The 17,113-nt window shown below is 38.7% G+C and overlaps 1 protein-coding gene across 2 annotated transcripts in view; it reads right to left on the bottom strand.

The window, feature by feature from the left end:
• Positions 1–7,496: 7,496 nt before the first annotated feature.
• The window catches only part of LOC122058364 (RING finger and transmembrane domain-containing protein 2-like), a 36,959-nt gene continuing 27,342 nt past the window's right edge, over positions 7,497–17,113 (bottom strand). Inside the window, exons 4-8 of one of the 2 annotated variants that reach the window (XM_042621020.1) lie at positions 14,159–14,247; positions 13,888–14,052; positions 13,634–13,711; positions 12,731–12,834; positions 7,497–7,914 (exon numbers count right to left, since the gene is read on the bottom strand). In XM_042621020.1, coding sequence (XP_042476954.1) covers positions 7,809–7,914; positions 12,731–12,834; positions 13,634–13,711; positions 13,888–14,052; positions 14,159–14,247 — 542 coding nt within the window. In that variant the 3' untranslated portion in view covers positions 7,497–7,808. Of the gene's footprint in view, positions 7,915–9,622; positions 10,911–12,730; positions 12,835–13,633; positions 13,712–13,887; positions 14,053–14,158; positions 14,248–17,113 lie in introns of those variants that run through there. The other variant, XM_042621021.1, reaches the window with a different exon arrangement.

The following is a 17,113-nucleotide window of genomic DNA, read 5'->3' as shown; positions in this document are numbered from 1 at the left end:
GCCTATGTGGAGTATTCAGAGAAGATTGTTGATCGAAAGGACCATATCTTCCTCAATCGCACTGTGTCCTTCGTTAAGATGAAATGGATGAACCAACCAGAGCAGGAAGCATCCTGGGAGCAGGAAGAGGAAATGAAGAAGCAGTACCTCGATTGTTTGATTTACTAGGTATATTCAATTTTGAGGATGAAATTCTTGTAAAATGGGGGGATGTTCACCCGTGCCCTAACCTAGTCTAATTTGAATTGTTGTGATAGGTCTCGGATCGAAAGTGAAGTACAGCTAGGTTTTGGCTCACAGCCACCCATTGCAGAAGGGGAAGGGATGATCCCACATGTTCATGCATTGCTTTCCAGTCCAATTGGAGGGGATTTGTACCTTCTGATCCCAGACGATAAGTGACTCGACACTCCACACTTAAATCCCGGCATGCACCAAAATTACCAGAAGACCAAGAACACAGCCTAGGGTAACTACCAGTGTGAGACCAATTGGAGGACAGCAAGCAGTCAAGGCAGGTTGCTGTATTGACCACTGAAAACAACCCACCGAAAATAGTCTGGGCTTATTTCCGCTGGCTATTTTCGGCGACCAATCAAGCTGTTGGTTGGGTTCTGATGCCCGTGGGTTCTGCGACCCGCATCGTGGATAGCCCCAGATGATTCCAAATCCTCCTCCACACTTTTCTTGTGACATGAACACCTTGATGACCGAAGTAGTGGGGTCCACGTGCCCCGAAAGTCGGATTAACCCATTTGGACCTGACTAGGACCAAACCAAACAAGCCCTAAGGCCTAACTTGCCATATAAATGGAAATGAGGTATTCATTTCCTCATTTTCTCACTTGTGCAAAAACGTGGGAGAGGAGAAAAGGAGAGGAAGGAAGAGGAAGAAGAGGAGGGGAAGGACTCACCTTGGCTCTCGGCTGATGCTCCGTTGTCGGAATCCTTGCCGGAGGTAAGTGCAATCTCTTCTACCACTCTCTCTCTTCATTTTGACCTAGGGAAAGCTAGGTATAGGAGTAATATTGAGCCACAAACCCTATTAAGCTTAGGGATTTCGTGTTTCACCTCCCCGGTGCCATTGCTGAGCTCAAATCGAGTCCGGTGATCTCCAACAACAAGATTGACCAAATGACCACCTAGGGTTTTGATCATTCAATCAACGTATCTCTCAAATGGCTTGGTGGAATCTGGATTTTAATAGCTCATAATGATGCTAGGAGCATCCCCCACAAACTCCATAGAATAAATCCCAACGATCGGGCTTGAGCCAGAAAGCCCTAAATCACACGGGCAGTTGCTGCACTACCACCAGAAATAAGCCATCAAAAGCATTGGCGCTGTTTTCGATGGGTGTTTTTGGTGACCATCCGAGCCTTATAAGCTCTTTGTTAGGTCCACCAAAAACAGGATTGATATTTCTGGTGGACAGTCCTTGTTTCTGGTGGGTGTTTTTGGTGATAGTACTGTCACTGTGAGACCTTGTCTGTACCCTTTGGGGGTGACCCATGTGGGCCCCTCCCAATGTTCCTGACATGTATTGACATTTAGTTACCCTTGTGTCTAGGACAGTGACGCGCACATACCTCAAGGCCAGAATTGAATTGAACGACCGATGGCCATACTTAAACCCTAATTCACATGAGCCTAATCAAGGTGAGGGATGGTTGCTTTTATTTTGGGAATGTTTATTTATTTAGAATTTCTCAAATGTTAGATTTTTACATGTTTAATTAAATTGCTCACATGATGACGACGTTCTATCATATGATACATTTTTTTATGAATATGATATGAAATTTTTATGGATATGTATGGCAGCATCCGGTGTGATCGAGGTGATACTGGTACCGTGATCGCCGCGTGATTGTTAAATGTATGAAATGGAATCCGATGTGGCCGAGGTGGTTCCGGTACCATGATTGTAGTATGTTATTGTATTCATGCATTGATTATGTGCATTAGAGTTAGTTGTAGTCATGAATTACACTTTATGACCGATGTGTTACTGATATCATGTACTCTGGGACTGCATTTGGAAAGGGATACGCTTCGTGGCTGATGGAGATACCGGTGTTCATACTCAACTATTATTATGTATGCTAGATTAGGTAGACAGTCGTGGGTTACATTTTGCGACCAATGTGTTACTGGTATCGTGTAATTTATACTAACTGTATCACTATGAAGGCATATAGAATATTTATGGGTTAGGTATCACTCCCTATGCTACAAACCCTTGCCAACAAGGGGTAAGGTGTTGGATAACTCATTTGTGGTATGTTTGATGTGCTTTTCTGGAATACCCACCCGTGGTACAATGTGATTGTTATCAGAGGTAGGAACTTGTCTGTCGTGGCTGATAGACATACCGGTGCTGTGACTACCAGGAAGGGGTTATCAGGGGTTTGTTGGGTGACCCATGCTCGTATATGGGGATCGGTAGGTTCCTAATCACGGCTAGGGTTTGTATCGCTATGTAGTCGATGGCAATTTCAGGACCAGGGATATAGCCTAATGTGTTATAGAGCATTTATTAGACTTTGTTGGATTGTTAAGTGGATAATAAAATAAATGAATTGCATCACGATCATCATGGACTATATATTTAATTTCTATAATCATACAACATGAATTATATATGCGATTGCCTTTGTTTGTTTGTGCATGAACCCCACCCCTCATTGAGCGATTTGAAAAGCTCACCCCACATATACACCCCTTTTTAGATGATGATGTAGGTATGCTCATACCTATTGCTTATGACTCTCTTTCCTCTGGACCTGAGTAAGGAGTGAGCGACTGGTGGGTCCCGGAAGCGGAGGAACATGGCTAGGACTATGCTTGTGAGATCTGTTCGTATGCGGCACCATGAGGTGTTTGGCGTATTTTGTTATTTTGATACAAATTTGTGGATAGTTTGCTTTTAAACTTGCTATGTATAAGTCTCAAATATTTGTAAACAGATAAACTTTGTTATGGATAATTACAATATCGTTAGATGTTCCCCCATTTATTTATGATTCTGCTACTATTAGTTGGTTTGTGTTGTGAGATTGTGAATTGTTAAGGTACTGCAATCAGAGATCCTGGTAGATTTGTAAGAAGGGTAAGCGTCTTACTCACACAATCGGTATTCCTACATAATAAGTTGGGTTTACTGGAAGTGGGGGTGAACATGATCAAAGCAGCCCATTCAACGAAAACATACATGATCAAAGTAGCCCATGCAACGACAACGTGCATGATCAAAGCTACCTATGCAATGGCAACGTACATGATCAAAGCAGCTCATGCAATGACGACGTATACAATTCAAGTAGCCCAAGCAATAGTGATAAATTTTGGTAGCCTAGGAAAATATAGCATAAGAATCCAAACCCACATTTAAGCATTCAATCAAAGAATTTGCATAGTAAAGCCACTTTACAATTAGAAAACCGGGGGCTTTATAGCTAATACGGTTGTCGACGGGAAACTTTTAAATACCACCTGAGTTCCATAACCAATATAGTTGTCGATGGTAATTTTTCAAACTACAAAACCTGGGGTGCCATAGCTAATATGACTACCAACGAGAATTTTCAAAATTTTCAAATCTCCTAAATCCTAGGGTTCCGAAGCAGTGAGGCTACCACTAGTGATTTTTTTTAGGTTTTATCCCCAAAATCTTTGCGTTTTCAATAACACCCCACATATTTTAAAACCTCACTTGGTTTTGGTTTCGACGATGTTTTACCAATGCGGTATCATTTTAATATTTTACCATGTGTTTACATCAATACCCTTGAGCATAGTACCAAAAATTTTTGCTCACCCGACGAAGTGTTATGCAGGAATCACTTCTTTGGATTTCAACATTTTCATAGCCTTAGTCAAAGAGAGGCACGCTGTAGACACCATATTCACCCCTGAAAAGTTTATGCAATGATGTGATGGGAACCCCCTAAGGCATGGATGGTTCATCTATTTACGATCAAGGCTAAATCCTCACCCTAGGCAGTATACTTTGCTTCTGTTCTGGCATAGAATGATTTAAAATGTACAAAAATATTTTCAAAACAAGTGGTTAATGGCTTTGACACATATAGAATTGACCAAGACCACCCAACATACCATAGATCAGTCCCAAATTGAGCCCCAAAACCCAATTGGACTAAATCCAACTCGAACCAAAGTTGTATTGACTTAAAGTCAAAACTGGATGCATTATGGCTGACACTATTTGCACCTAGGCCAATGTCAGCCAAATGACAATTTTTTTTGCCAGAGAACAAATTATGTCGAGTCCTAAGATTTTGTAGGGATTCTGTCAATCTTTGGCCAAATCACGACCCACTCTCATACCTTGACATCCAAGGGACATATGTAGACATGCACTATGACCCTATGACACCTAGAAAACTCTAGAAGCACATGTGACAAATGTGTTAATTGCCCACACCCCATGGGAATATACACTTCCCATGAGTGCACTTCCCATAATATAACTTAAATTCCTCTTGAAACAAGAAAGGCAAACACACTCTTACACGGAAGCAATCCTATACCTTCCTTGGTGATCAAGGAGTCTCTCAACTTTAAATATATGACCCGTACCATGTTTTGGGGATCCAAAACACACTCTACGTACACGTATCTGAAAAATTCAGTCATATCCACTAGAATCGCATATCAGAATCGTAAGGAATTGTTGTTGTACTTCTCACCAATTTGGGCTTGCACTGATCACACCTGAGTAGACATCATCCTAACCAACAAACACCCTTCACGGAAGTTGTAGAAGGGTAAGTTGCCTTTCACTCTCTTCTTAAAAATATTTATTTTGCATTTTGTGTATCAAGTTATCACACTTTTACTGAGCATGACTCACTGTTATCCCCAGTAGGCAGCAATGAAGTGCATCCAGTTACATCACTTTCCTTAGGGACTTTTACAAAACTTCCTTCTTTGATATTGTATATTAGGTTGTAATCTAGCTAATGTATTATTTCATAATTTTTTTAATTTTATTTACTATTTATTTTATATTTTCTCCTTATTGGCCAGTGCGAAACTTGAGATTTTCTCTTAATGGAATCTTAGATTGTACACCTGCTAAAGGCTTTTTCCTGAGGTTTTTTGCAAAAAATATCTGTTTCAAAATTGTTTTACATGATGTACTCAACCTAGCTTGATTTTACTAGATTTTTTAAAACTTTATTTTAATTTTTCTACCAAAGGTTTTTCTTGTTGTTGCTCATTTTTAGCATATTTGTGTATTACATCTTCTCGAACTTTCAATGTTTATTTAATTATGCTATTATGTATTCATATGATTCATATTCAATATTTGTACACTATGATATCCGACCCTACATTCAATTTCATGCATGTCATGTTCGATGAGATAAATGCTAGGGATGGTTTCTTCTTTACCTTCCACTGTTATGCATGTCTGCTTTACTTTTTGTATACTAACCTTTTCAGAGTAGCTGGATGTGGGTATGTGTACTTAAAATTTCATTTTACATTCTCAGTCAGGCTTTCCTTTCAATATGTGTGATAGCAATGCTTGTATTTACTCCAAACTTAGATGGCCCAATCAATAACTTGTGTATTAGACCTAGGGTAGAAGTCCGGATTTTACTAGGTGGACCAAGGTGCATAATCCCTTCCTCGGACTGCAACCTGAACTCTAACTCATGGTTAGACAGATTGGATGGAGTCATTATAATTTCAATTTCAATCATATGGGCCCTAGATCCTTATCTAGGTGGTGACTCCTATTCAATAGAGAGACCAATGGCTTCCCCCATCAGGGCCCGGTTCCTCACACACAACTTATTGTTGCTCCATTCACTGAATCCCATGGTCCAAGTGGCTATTTCTTGCTCTAGAATATGGCTTGTAGATCAGAACTTGAAGTGGTGGCCATCACTCATGAGGTTCTCTCTTACATATTTGTTGTCCCATTTGTCCTTTTTGACCTAGTTACTTTAGATCAATCAGTGTTAATGTTGAGGATAATAGTGAGAGAAAGAGACCAAACCTGCAAGAGAATGGAGAACTAGAGAGAGAAAAAGAGAGAGAAGAGAGATCGCAAGAAATGGAGAGAAATGGAGATTCATGATTTGGTAAAAAATAGACCAAACGCCTCCTATTTATACACTCCCATACGAGCTAAAATATTAAAAAGCCCCTAATATGCATTACAAAGACTACACAAAATTTCTTCTTTAGGTTGCCACCAAAATCTATCGAAGCGGGACAATCTTCAAAACATGTACAATAACACCAACAGGTTTAATCTTGTGCAAAGTAGGACCCCTTGCCATCCCAGCTGCTTTTTGCCCTACTGTAGGTGTGGGTGGACATATCAGTGGAGGTGGGGTATGGCCTTGTAGCTAATAATGTCATTGATGCTCAGATGGTGGATGCTAATGGCTGATTTCTATCCGAAGCATCCATGGGAGAGGATATGTTTTGGGCCATAAGAGGTGGGGGGAGTAGCCAGTTTTGGGATCGTTCTTTCGAAGAGGATCAAATTGGTTCCTGTTCCACCTTTTGTGACTACCATTCGAAGTGAAAAAGACCTTAGAAGGAGCAATCAAGCTTCTAGCCCATAGGTGTCAATAGGGAGAAGAGATGGGACCATACACTGATCCTCTACATGTTCTTTGGGCCACATCTTTTCAAACTAAGAAGTACCAATCATATGGTGAACACAGAATGAACTAGGATCCTTTGTAATTTCTTCTTTTGTTGTTTTTAGTAAAAGATTCTATAAAAAATAAATTTATATCAGAGATTTTAAAATAGTAAAGATGGAAAGTAAAAAAAAAAGAAGATAGAATAGTTAAAGATAAGGGCAGCCAATAGCCAGATAAGCAGAGAAATGGATTAGACCAGCTTAGTGATTTGGAAGGACCAAAGACACCATGGAATGGACATTCATAAGCATCCCCGAGCATATGGATACCAGTTTGGATATCATTTACGAAATTATGAGTTATCTTCTACAGTTCAATGGCATTCTGTAAATATTGGCAGCAACATAAGAAATTGTTCCGGAATAGTTTTACCAAACACCATTGATGTTCCCGAACTGTTCTAGAACCAGTTCTGCAACAGATTGACCAGACTCAAGCTCAACTGAACAAATAACAATCTTGGAGAACAATTACACAAATAAATGGCTCTACCAAAGAACAGCGTTCTCACTACAAGAATGTTACCCAACGCAGCCTAAAGAAACTGGTCCCATTGACTCCCCTAATGTATTTGATGTTATGCAAAACTTGTTCCCAAGATACAATTTGTGCCCATTCATTCTGTGAGAACTCAAGAACAAACCAGATTTGCCAAATGGTTTTAAATTGTTCTCATGTTTCCGTAGGTTTCCTGAAATGGTTACCAAATGCAGCCTCAAATGCACCCTCAGTGTTTGTGATATTTCTGAAATAGGGAAGATAATGTCTGCATTGAAAAAAAATTAAAATAAATGCTGAACATACATTGAAGATGACTTCATTAGCATCAGAGTAACGTGTATATGATATACGGTCATGAAGACCCTCTCATCTTTAGTTTGGGGTCCATGTAGAGATAAACCCCGCATGGTTCATCACGATTACAACATTTGAAAAATAAAACAAGTTGTGTAGCTCATTCAACTTCACCAACACCTTTGAAGCAGAGCAGACATCTGATGGCAGCAGCCCAAGACAATGACAGCAGAATAAATTTCATTTGGTACCTGCGCTAGCTGAGACAATTGAGTGAGAATGATGAAATTTGACAGGCTAACAGGACAAGGGAATATGTTAGAACAACTGAAAGAACAGGCTAGTTGACCCATCCCCAAATGATCTGAGATCTGCAGGTTTAACCAGTGCCCTACACAATGGGCATGTCCGTTCTCTCTCAAACCTGAAAAGAAGACAATAAATCTTTCAACACAGAAAAGTTGCATGCTCTATTCAAAAAAAAAAAAAAAAAAAAAAAAAAAAAATACATTCACAGCCAAAGTTCATGCCTACATTTTTATAATGTATTATACAGTGAGAAACAGCAAAACCATATTATGAATAAGAACACGTGTGAATTTACCAAATATACTACTATCTTATTTTTATTTTATTGGTTACAGAATAGTAAATTAGAAACCACCGACAAAAGATCATGACTGCAATGAGTTACAGCACAAAATGATGTGAAAAAAATTCTGTTCAAATTTCAGCACTGTTCCAGTTAATTAAAAGGAGTAACACGTCCACGCACAAAAGAAGGAAGAAAAGAGGCAGGTTATGCAAGTGCCAAATAAAGTGTGCATTTTTTCAAGGACTCGCAATTATCAGGAAGGTGACAGCTAAATCTGGTCCAGAACAACCTAATCTCTCAGACGTAACATCATGGTTCAATCACAAATTACAATCAAGATACATCAATAAGCAATGGGAAGGCAGAGCTCCCTAGTCCAGAAATAAACACTTGTAATATCGTCTAATCCTCCAAGCATTAGAAGTTGGATAAACAAATTCCATTTCAGTAATCAATGAAAAGACCACAGATGAGGGATCGAGGCCTAAATGGCAAGTGGGAACAATCCTTAAAAGGTACAATGGATGATTTATAAACAGAAAAGAGCCACAGAATTGCCTCTGAGCCTATTGCTCCGTTCAGCTAAACTGAACAAACCCTAACCAAACCTGTGATCGTTTCACAAGGATTCTGTTACTCAATACAAATCATGTTGGTTGCTAGCCAACCCACTACAGCTATTTCAGAACACACAATTCTGAGGGTTCAACCATAACCGATACTTCTTGATTCTTTCAAAAAACCACCTCAAAGCTAGGAAGTGCCCTAGCCTGTCAACAGATTTGACAATCATGTCGTCCAAGTAGACTTCAACTCCTTTATGAATCATGTCATGCAGAATAACGGTAGCTGCTCTTTGATAAGTTGCCCCAACATTTATCAATCCAAAAGGCATCACCTTGTAGTAAAATATTCCCCTTGGGGTAGTGAAGGCAGTCATTTCCATGTCTCCCGGATACTTGCAGAGTTGATTGTATCCCGAAAATCCATCCATAAATGATAGTGAAGCATGGCCGGCCGTACTATCAACCAATACATCAACGTGTAACAAAGGAAAATCATCCTTGGGGCTGACTTTGTTCAGATCCCTGAGGTCGACGCACATTCTGACTTTCCCAACTTTCTTTGGAGCTGGAACAATGTTGGCTAACCACTTAGGGTATTCTATCACCTTCAAAAACCCAGTATTCCATTGCTTCACCACTTCTTCTTTGATCTTCTCACTTTATTCAGGCCGCATTCTTCGAGCTTTCAGGTTGATTGGCTTGGCATCTGGATAGGTAGTGAGATGTTGTTGTACAATCCTCGGGTCAATGCTTGGCATGTCCTCATAGGACCAAGCAAATATCTCTATGAATCTTTTAACAGGCTGGTCATTTGTGAAGCTTCTTCCTCGTTCAAGGTCGCACCAATTTTTACGTTTCGAGGGCATTGATCAAATCCTAAGCTAATAGGCCGAGTATCCTCACGGATGGATTGAGCTCGCTTTTCTTTTGATTAACTCATTATTAAGATCATCCTTAGAAAGAGAGAAACCTTACTCAATATCAAAACTTTCATTGATATCTGGGAGAACTATAGACTCAATGTATAGAAAGTTCGGAACTTCACTAAAAGAAGGAAATACAGGAAAAGTACAAACAAGGGAAGACTCGATAACAAGAATGGAACCTTCAGTGTACTGATTGGCGATTTCAAAATCAGTTGTTCTTTGAGCTTTGGTGAGCTTGAAGTCGTAGCCTGCACTGGCCAAGTTAAAGAGTGGCTCGCGAGCCCAATGGATCAACAGATATAGCTGTGGCCCCTCCTCTATGGTGACATCATCTCAATTTCAGAGAAGTTGATGGTGCCACTTCCTTCACCAATTTCACTGAGATACAAACACCCCAGCTTCTCTCGACAGAAAGCCTCAGATTCGACCTGCTTATTCTTGGCATTCTTTGTTGTGAACACAAGCTGATCAATATCACAATTGTCACACCCCAACTTCATTAAGGTACTTGTATGTGACTAGGACTCATGCCCAAGTCCTAACTACCATCCAAGATCTCAATGCAGTACTTTGACATGACAAACTAGCAAATTTTAAACTGGTGATAAACTGATAACGTATTGTCGCTTCCATTTTAGGTCTTCTGAATATTGCCATAAATTATTTGAAAAAAATATTTTGTTTTTGTTGGAAGACAAATGGGAGTGGTCTTGCAGTCAGAAGGGGTGTGAACCTATTGGTGGCAAACCCAAAACCTATATCTAATTAAACATTAGGGTTAAAATAGGAGAAACAATAATGCAGAACCGGGGTTTAAGAAAACCCGGTTCGGTTCGCTTAATAGCCCATCCAAATAGGAGTACCCAAGAATCAAAGGCAGTGGCAGTATTGTAAATAAACAGAAATAATAAGAGTGGTAGACTTGTAAATATAGATTATTAATGAGCTGTTTGGAAGATGGACTTAAAAGGAATTAATAGTAATTTGATAGGCTACAATAGGAAGTAAAATAGTAACAGGGGATATAAAAAAATTGGAGTCAAAGTGAAGGGCATAGTGGAAAATCTGAATTCAAAGACAGAAAAGGAGCAACTCACGACTCTTCTTCAACCTGCGTCAGAACCAGAAACAAAGGAGGCAGCTTCGATAGTTTTGATGGAGCTCTCTCACACCAGCATGGATCAACCTGGGGCTTAGAAGGGAGAATCGCAATACCCAGGACTTGTGATTGCAACTGGAAAACACTCTGATACAACAGCAACTAGGAGCTGTAGTTCCTGTAGGTCAAATCTGGCAGTAAAAGTAAAGTCCAGCACAGTAGCAGAGTTCGAACCTGCAGCAGGAGCAAGAATAGGGCCTGAGATTCTAGGGTTCAGATCGCTTTGGGGAGAACTTCCTTCGAACAGAGGTTTGGCCCAACACATGAGAGAGATTGATCCCCCACTTGTGGGCTGCAACTACCGCCCAGAAAGAGAACAAGAAAACAAAGAAGAAGAAGAAGTAGAATAACAGAGGAAGAAGAAGAAAGCAGGGGGTCACACACAACCACAGTCATCAGCCATTAAACCAGCCGTTCAAATATTTCATTCCAAAAACTCCGAACTCCATAATCGTTTACAACAATATAAAGAAGAAATCTTCACATAAAATTCGAAAGCAATTAAAAGTTGGAAACTAATCTGAAATGGAAACTAACTAATTGCAAAGAAAATCCTATGTATTTGCTTCTACAATAGAGAAAAATCAACTATATTAATTTGCTTCCCTAAATATCAACTACCAACCCTGGCCAGACCAGAATTTCAGTTTGGGTTGGCTTTGTCTCAGCTTAGGCCTCCATAATGGGTCAGTCCGGTCCAGCCAAGCCAAGGCATCTACATCAAACAAACAGGACAGATTTTGGGGAAAATTGATATCACTCAAAATGCCAATCAAACCAGTCTCAGATTAGGATCTAGTAACCCTCTGACCAAGACTAACCAGTCTCCATAATACCTCAAATCCTCTGAGAGAGTTCAAGGGTGTGATTTGGGTGTATGTCAATCTCAGATGGAACAGGGAAGGCTACTTGTTGGGTATGGAATTAGAACTGGGACTAGGAATCTATGGTAGGATTTTAAAGGGAAAAGTATGCAGGATAATGGGTAAATTTTGGTAACAAATGCAGCATATTTGAAAATTTTATGAGAAGCTGAAGGTGGCTCGAAGAGGTCACAGAAACAGAGTATTTGGATAGACCAGATTAAGGATAACTGAACTTACCGAAGAACGAAAAAAAAAAAATTATGGGGAAAAAAAAAAGAGCAGAACAACTAGAATCGAAATCAGCAGCCTAACCTTGGCACAAGTAGACACAAATAGTTCTCCTAATGACACTAGGTGAGACTAACTAAGAAATGCTAACAAGTCTTCAAATTCAAAACAGAAAATTAAATTCTAATAGAAACCGATTTAAACTCCTAATGCAACTAGGAAACCATAAAAGACACTTAACTGAACTACTAAACTTGTATTGACCCTAAACTACCCACTATCTGGCTTATATATTTGAGGCAGGCCCAATCTAACCAATCCATAGCTCAAGATAAGGCATATTCAGGGTCAACCAAGCAATCTTGCCTGCATCAGCTATGCAGAACTCGCATTGGATCACTAGACAAAGACATGGGCATCCAAACGTGCACCAAGCCTGTCATTTTGGCTCAGCAACCATCCAGCCAATAGATCTGCAAATTCTGATTCTGTAATTTATTTGTATGTGTGAATACCACAAGTACTTTGTTACCAAATGCAATTCAATGACAACCAGAAGCGAAATATTTTAACCAGACTGGTATTTCACAAATACCAAATGCAGGAGCATAAGAGCTGGTTATCCCTGCAAAGTTGCAGCTTGTAAATGCCAAAATATGTACAAGCACTACTGTCCAGCTCAATGGGGCTCTCAATGTTTTGGGGTATTCTTATTTGCCACTTACAAAGTTAAATAATCTGTACCCAAATAAACAAATTCCCAGTTTCCATTCCAATTCTCACAGTTGCAAATTCTCAAGCAAAAGATCCAAAAAGGAGTACTAACATTAAGTCATTTAACTGTTCATAAATGACAAAAGCTAATGAAAACAAAACTAGAACTAAAGGAGATAAACTCACCACTCTGATACACAGTCTTCACAAAATATATGTTTACAGCGAAGTAAGATTGGAGCATGCATCTTCTCCTGGCAAATAGCACAAAGATCACCAGCTGCATTGACCTACATTCAATTACTGATAACTTAGAATGCTTGTAAGCAAGATTATATAATGAATTTATTAAAAAGGTAAGGAGCTATACATAATCACATTTGTCTAATGTACTCAAAACATAAATCTTACACCATCCCAAAGTGAATCATTTATAAAGGGTGAAATTTCCAACAAATCAGAAACACTTAGGTTGAAGAAACTCCATTTGTAAAATATCTATATCTATATATGAAGGATAGAGTCCTTCATTTCCTTAGAGTTCGTGTTCATATTAAACTAGGTCTACCAATAAAAAATTAAAAGATAAAAATAAAAATTGAAATTGTTAAACTGCAATTTTGAAAATCTATATTAAAAAAATTATACTTTCGTTCAAAGGAAGTTTTGTAGCGAACATGCTAAAACCAAGGTCACAAGTTTCAGATGCCAATACTAGATGAGGCACAAAGACTTCATTTCTCCTTCTGAAGTGTATCAAATGTTATCCTCATTCTCACCAATTTCCTCATTGATTTGTCAACAAACATATAGATGCAACAAAGTCAGAAGATTTAATTTTGCCAGCGACCAGAACTTACTTTCTGAACCAAATTTTTTTTTTTTTTTCTCGTTGCTTGTATGTAATTTCACACGACATAAGTACCATAACATATTTAGATCAGGAAGGGACGAGGAAAGTAAGTAAAAACATCATATTAACATAATGAAAGAGAATAATGGATATCACAATTTGAAAATTTGGTTAAATTTTAGGGACATTGGGCTAGAGAAAACTAAATCCCAAAGTAGTGGACCTCTTTATCCTACCTGATCTGATGTGGCATAAGAACCATAGTGGACCTCTTTTCGAGATAATGCCTTTAAAGCAGCAAAGAATGATTGGACCTGAACATCAGATGCAGAGAAAAGTTAAGAGGACAACATACACTCGAACCCCACTTAAATCCTACGGTCTTCAGAACCAGTTTCTTAGGATAAGCATATAGGCAATAAACTAATCACAACCGAAAAATAATTATAATTGGTCAGACACAAAAGATTGTGTTCATGGGAATTCATACCTTCTCAACAACTGACGTAAGCTTAAATGTTAGGTACAACCCTGTAGTTAGTGATGAGAAAAGGCTTCCATACTCCTTGTTCAAGAAAAACCGGTACCAGACAGGAGTTGGTAATAAAGCACGATACAGCAGCAGCAGATACTCAACTAGAGTTAGCATTTGACCCTGGATAAGCCAAGAAAGGTTTGGAAAAATAAACTGAAGATACAAAATGGAGATCTTTGTTCTTTATTGTAATTCATGAAATATACTCTTTCAGGACAAAAGTTACCTGCTTACGATAATTCCGGCCTCTACTGTTTTTATAATACATCAGTAGAATACACTTGAAAACCATAGCTGCCTGCCGCACCATAGTGTCTGAAAAAATGAACCAATTCCAAAGTATGCTCCCAAAACAGACTTTAATATCAATAGAAATGGAAAAACTCATCTATGCATAACGGCAAAGAATGAAGGAACAGCACATTCAGCCAAAACAACAAAACTGTTCAAAGAGATGGCTCCCAGAAAGAATGAAGAAACTCTCTACAAGCATGAGAAGCACCCCCTTTTTCTTTTTGATAGGTATGTAGAGGATAAAGTTTGCAATGAACCCTTGATTTGGTTCCAAGTCACCTAGGCATTAGGGTTCAGAACACCAATAAAACTGAAATCGCAATGACAGGTCTAGGAACGGGAAAACAAAGCTTTAATTTAAGCAGGAGCACAACAAGCCTAATGTGACCAGAAACCTGGTCAAGTAGGCTGTTAGGGAGAGAGAGCAAACCCTAAAAGTCTGATTCAGATTTGATGGTCAGATCCTAAGTTATCAGGTGGTCACAAAAATAGCAGGTAACCAAAATAGAAACTTAGATTTAGTAACTGACAGAATAGCAACCACAAACCAGGAAATAGAATGTAGAACCAAAACCATATTTAGAAAGCAGTGGAAGACAGAAATAGTAACTGCTAGAACAGGCAGTGAAATAGGAAACCAAATAAGTAATTGAAGGAAATAGTAACCAGGTCCTCTTACCCATTAGTTAGAAAAAGTGAGCCACCGGTTTAGTTACTATAGCCCTAGTCTTTTAGCCGACTCTACGGTAGCCGATGACAGGAAAGGGAAGCAAGAGATAAAATAGATAAAATAAGGAAGCAAGCAACAAGGTATAAGCGAGTAAGCTAATGCCAGCCCTTTGATTGCTCCAACGTGCATCAGTACTCAATTCAGGCAAGGAGATCGACCAAGCAAGAGAGAGAGAGAGAGAGAGAGAGAGCGGACAGGCGGAACAAACATAATAAATAGTAACTTGAACTAGCAGCCACACAAGGGAAAGGTGCAGAAACAAGTAAACAGGTAGTTACTAAATCGATGGTCAGAATACGGTTCTGAAATAAAGTAAATAGTTAGAAATCTCAGAACAGAATATGCAACTGATAGAAACAGAACTCACTAGCAGGAAAAAACGATAAAAGAGAACAGAACTGGTATATGCAGAAAATACGTAGAAAATTGACCAGAGAACTGACTGAAAAAAAAAAAAAAAAAAAAAAAGAAAGAAAGAAAGAAAGAAAAAAAGAAGAAGAAGAGAACTAGAAGAAGGATATGTTCATGAGTCCCACAGGAATTGCACGGCAGGAATCCCACCTAACCCCAATCCTGGAATCCCACCAAAGGTTTCATTGCATCTCACAGCAAGGAGCTCTGAATCTCAGAGAACTAACAAGCGAAGGTTTGAGTGGATCGCAAAATCATGAGGGAGTTGTGAAGACCCTTCTCTTCATTTATAGAACTAAAAACTAATAGTACTAGGAAACTCTCCATGTGCAGTCTAAGGAAAGTCCCATTACGGCTTAATTTTTAAAAATAGAAAGTCGCTAGAAATTCTAAGAAAATATAAATAAAATAGGCCTCAAATCCATAATATTTCAGGCTATATAGAATGGGCCTTTTACAACAAAAACCCAAAAACACTTAAGCCCAGGACCCATATACCACATTTGGCGACTTAAATTTGAGTCTAACTTGAACCAAATCATGAAGTACAGGTCCAGTTGGACTCAAAAGAACAAGCTCTTCTTCTCTTCTTGGCATCCGTAACACATCGAAGTTCATCAAAATGAAGAGTCCTATTATGAGGCATATCACATAGAACTGAAGGATAACGATGTGGGGATAAACTTTCTCTGCTGAGTGGGAGGTCTGTGCCTTGTGAATTGAGGTGATAAGAAGAGATTACAGATCCACGACGGCAAGAAATTCCTTAACAACACTAAGGAAAATTTTTCTCCAACACTTTTATGTTTTCTCGTCTTACCTTAACTTGTCTATAACTCTATATTCTGTTCAATTTGCCAAGATCAGAAAGGGTTTTAAGGCTTTTGTATATTGAAATTTTGGACAAAATCCAATGCCCATTTTTGCATCGCTTTTTTTTTTAACTCTATATTGTTGGTGACGGTTCATATAGAGGGATTGAAGTTGTCATAAAAAATAAAAAATAAAAAATAAAAAATAAAAAAAAGGAGAAAAAAAAATGGAATACAGAAAAAGAGATGGGAAATGGAAGGAGAGGCAAGATGAAGAAATATACCGATGACAAGGGTACCAGACTGAGAAAACAATCTAGACACCAAACAGCTGTAGAGAAGATGAAGACCTTCCCTCACCCCACCCAAAAAAAAATAAAAAAGAGAAATGTTTCCATGACTTTTGAAGGGACTGGAGTTACTTTTCCATTTTTTAAACCACAACTTGTTCCAAAATCAGTGGATCTTTTGTCCACACCGCCTCACAATTGTTTTTTTGTTATTTCACCTGCTATATCTATTGGTCCAGAATCTTTCTTCTGCCTCAATCCACCATCAAATCAATTGAATCCCTCGTGTGTGTTTTCCTTTGGAAAGGGGGACAAACTTCAAGATTCCTTAATCCCATCAGTTGGGCTTGTTATCTATGTGTTGAGCATCATATTGCAACACGTCTTATTGTAATTGGTGTCAACACAAGTGCCAAGACAACTACATGGTTCATCTTCAATTCAAGTAATTCAATGATTAGACCCTTGATGGGTCAATTTTCGTACTATGGCTCAATATCTTGGTTCATCCACATTTGTATGGTCTTACGGATTTAATCTGGTTCAGTCAAATATTTAAATATGATTGATCATGGTTCAATAGTTCAATACAAACCAAACCAATTCTGGTTTTCTATAGACCATTTGAGTTGAACCTTTGACCA

The sequence above is a fragment of the Macadamia integrifolia genome, chromosome 12 (assembly GCF_013358625.1).
Source record: "Macadamia integrifolia cultivar HAES 741 chromosome 12, SCU_Mint_v3, whole genome shotgun sequence".
Lineage (NCBI taxonomy): Eukaryota > Viridiplantae > Streptophyta > Magnoliopsida > Proteales > Proteaceae > Macadamia > Macadamia integrifolia.
Note: the sequence above shows the minus strand (reverse complement) of the source record. Positions and strands in the feature narration are given on the sequence as shown.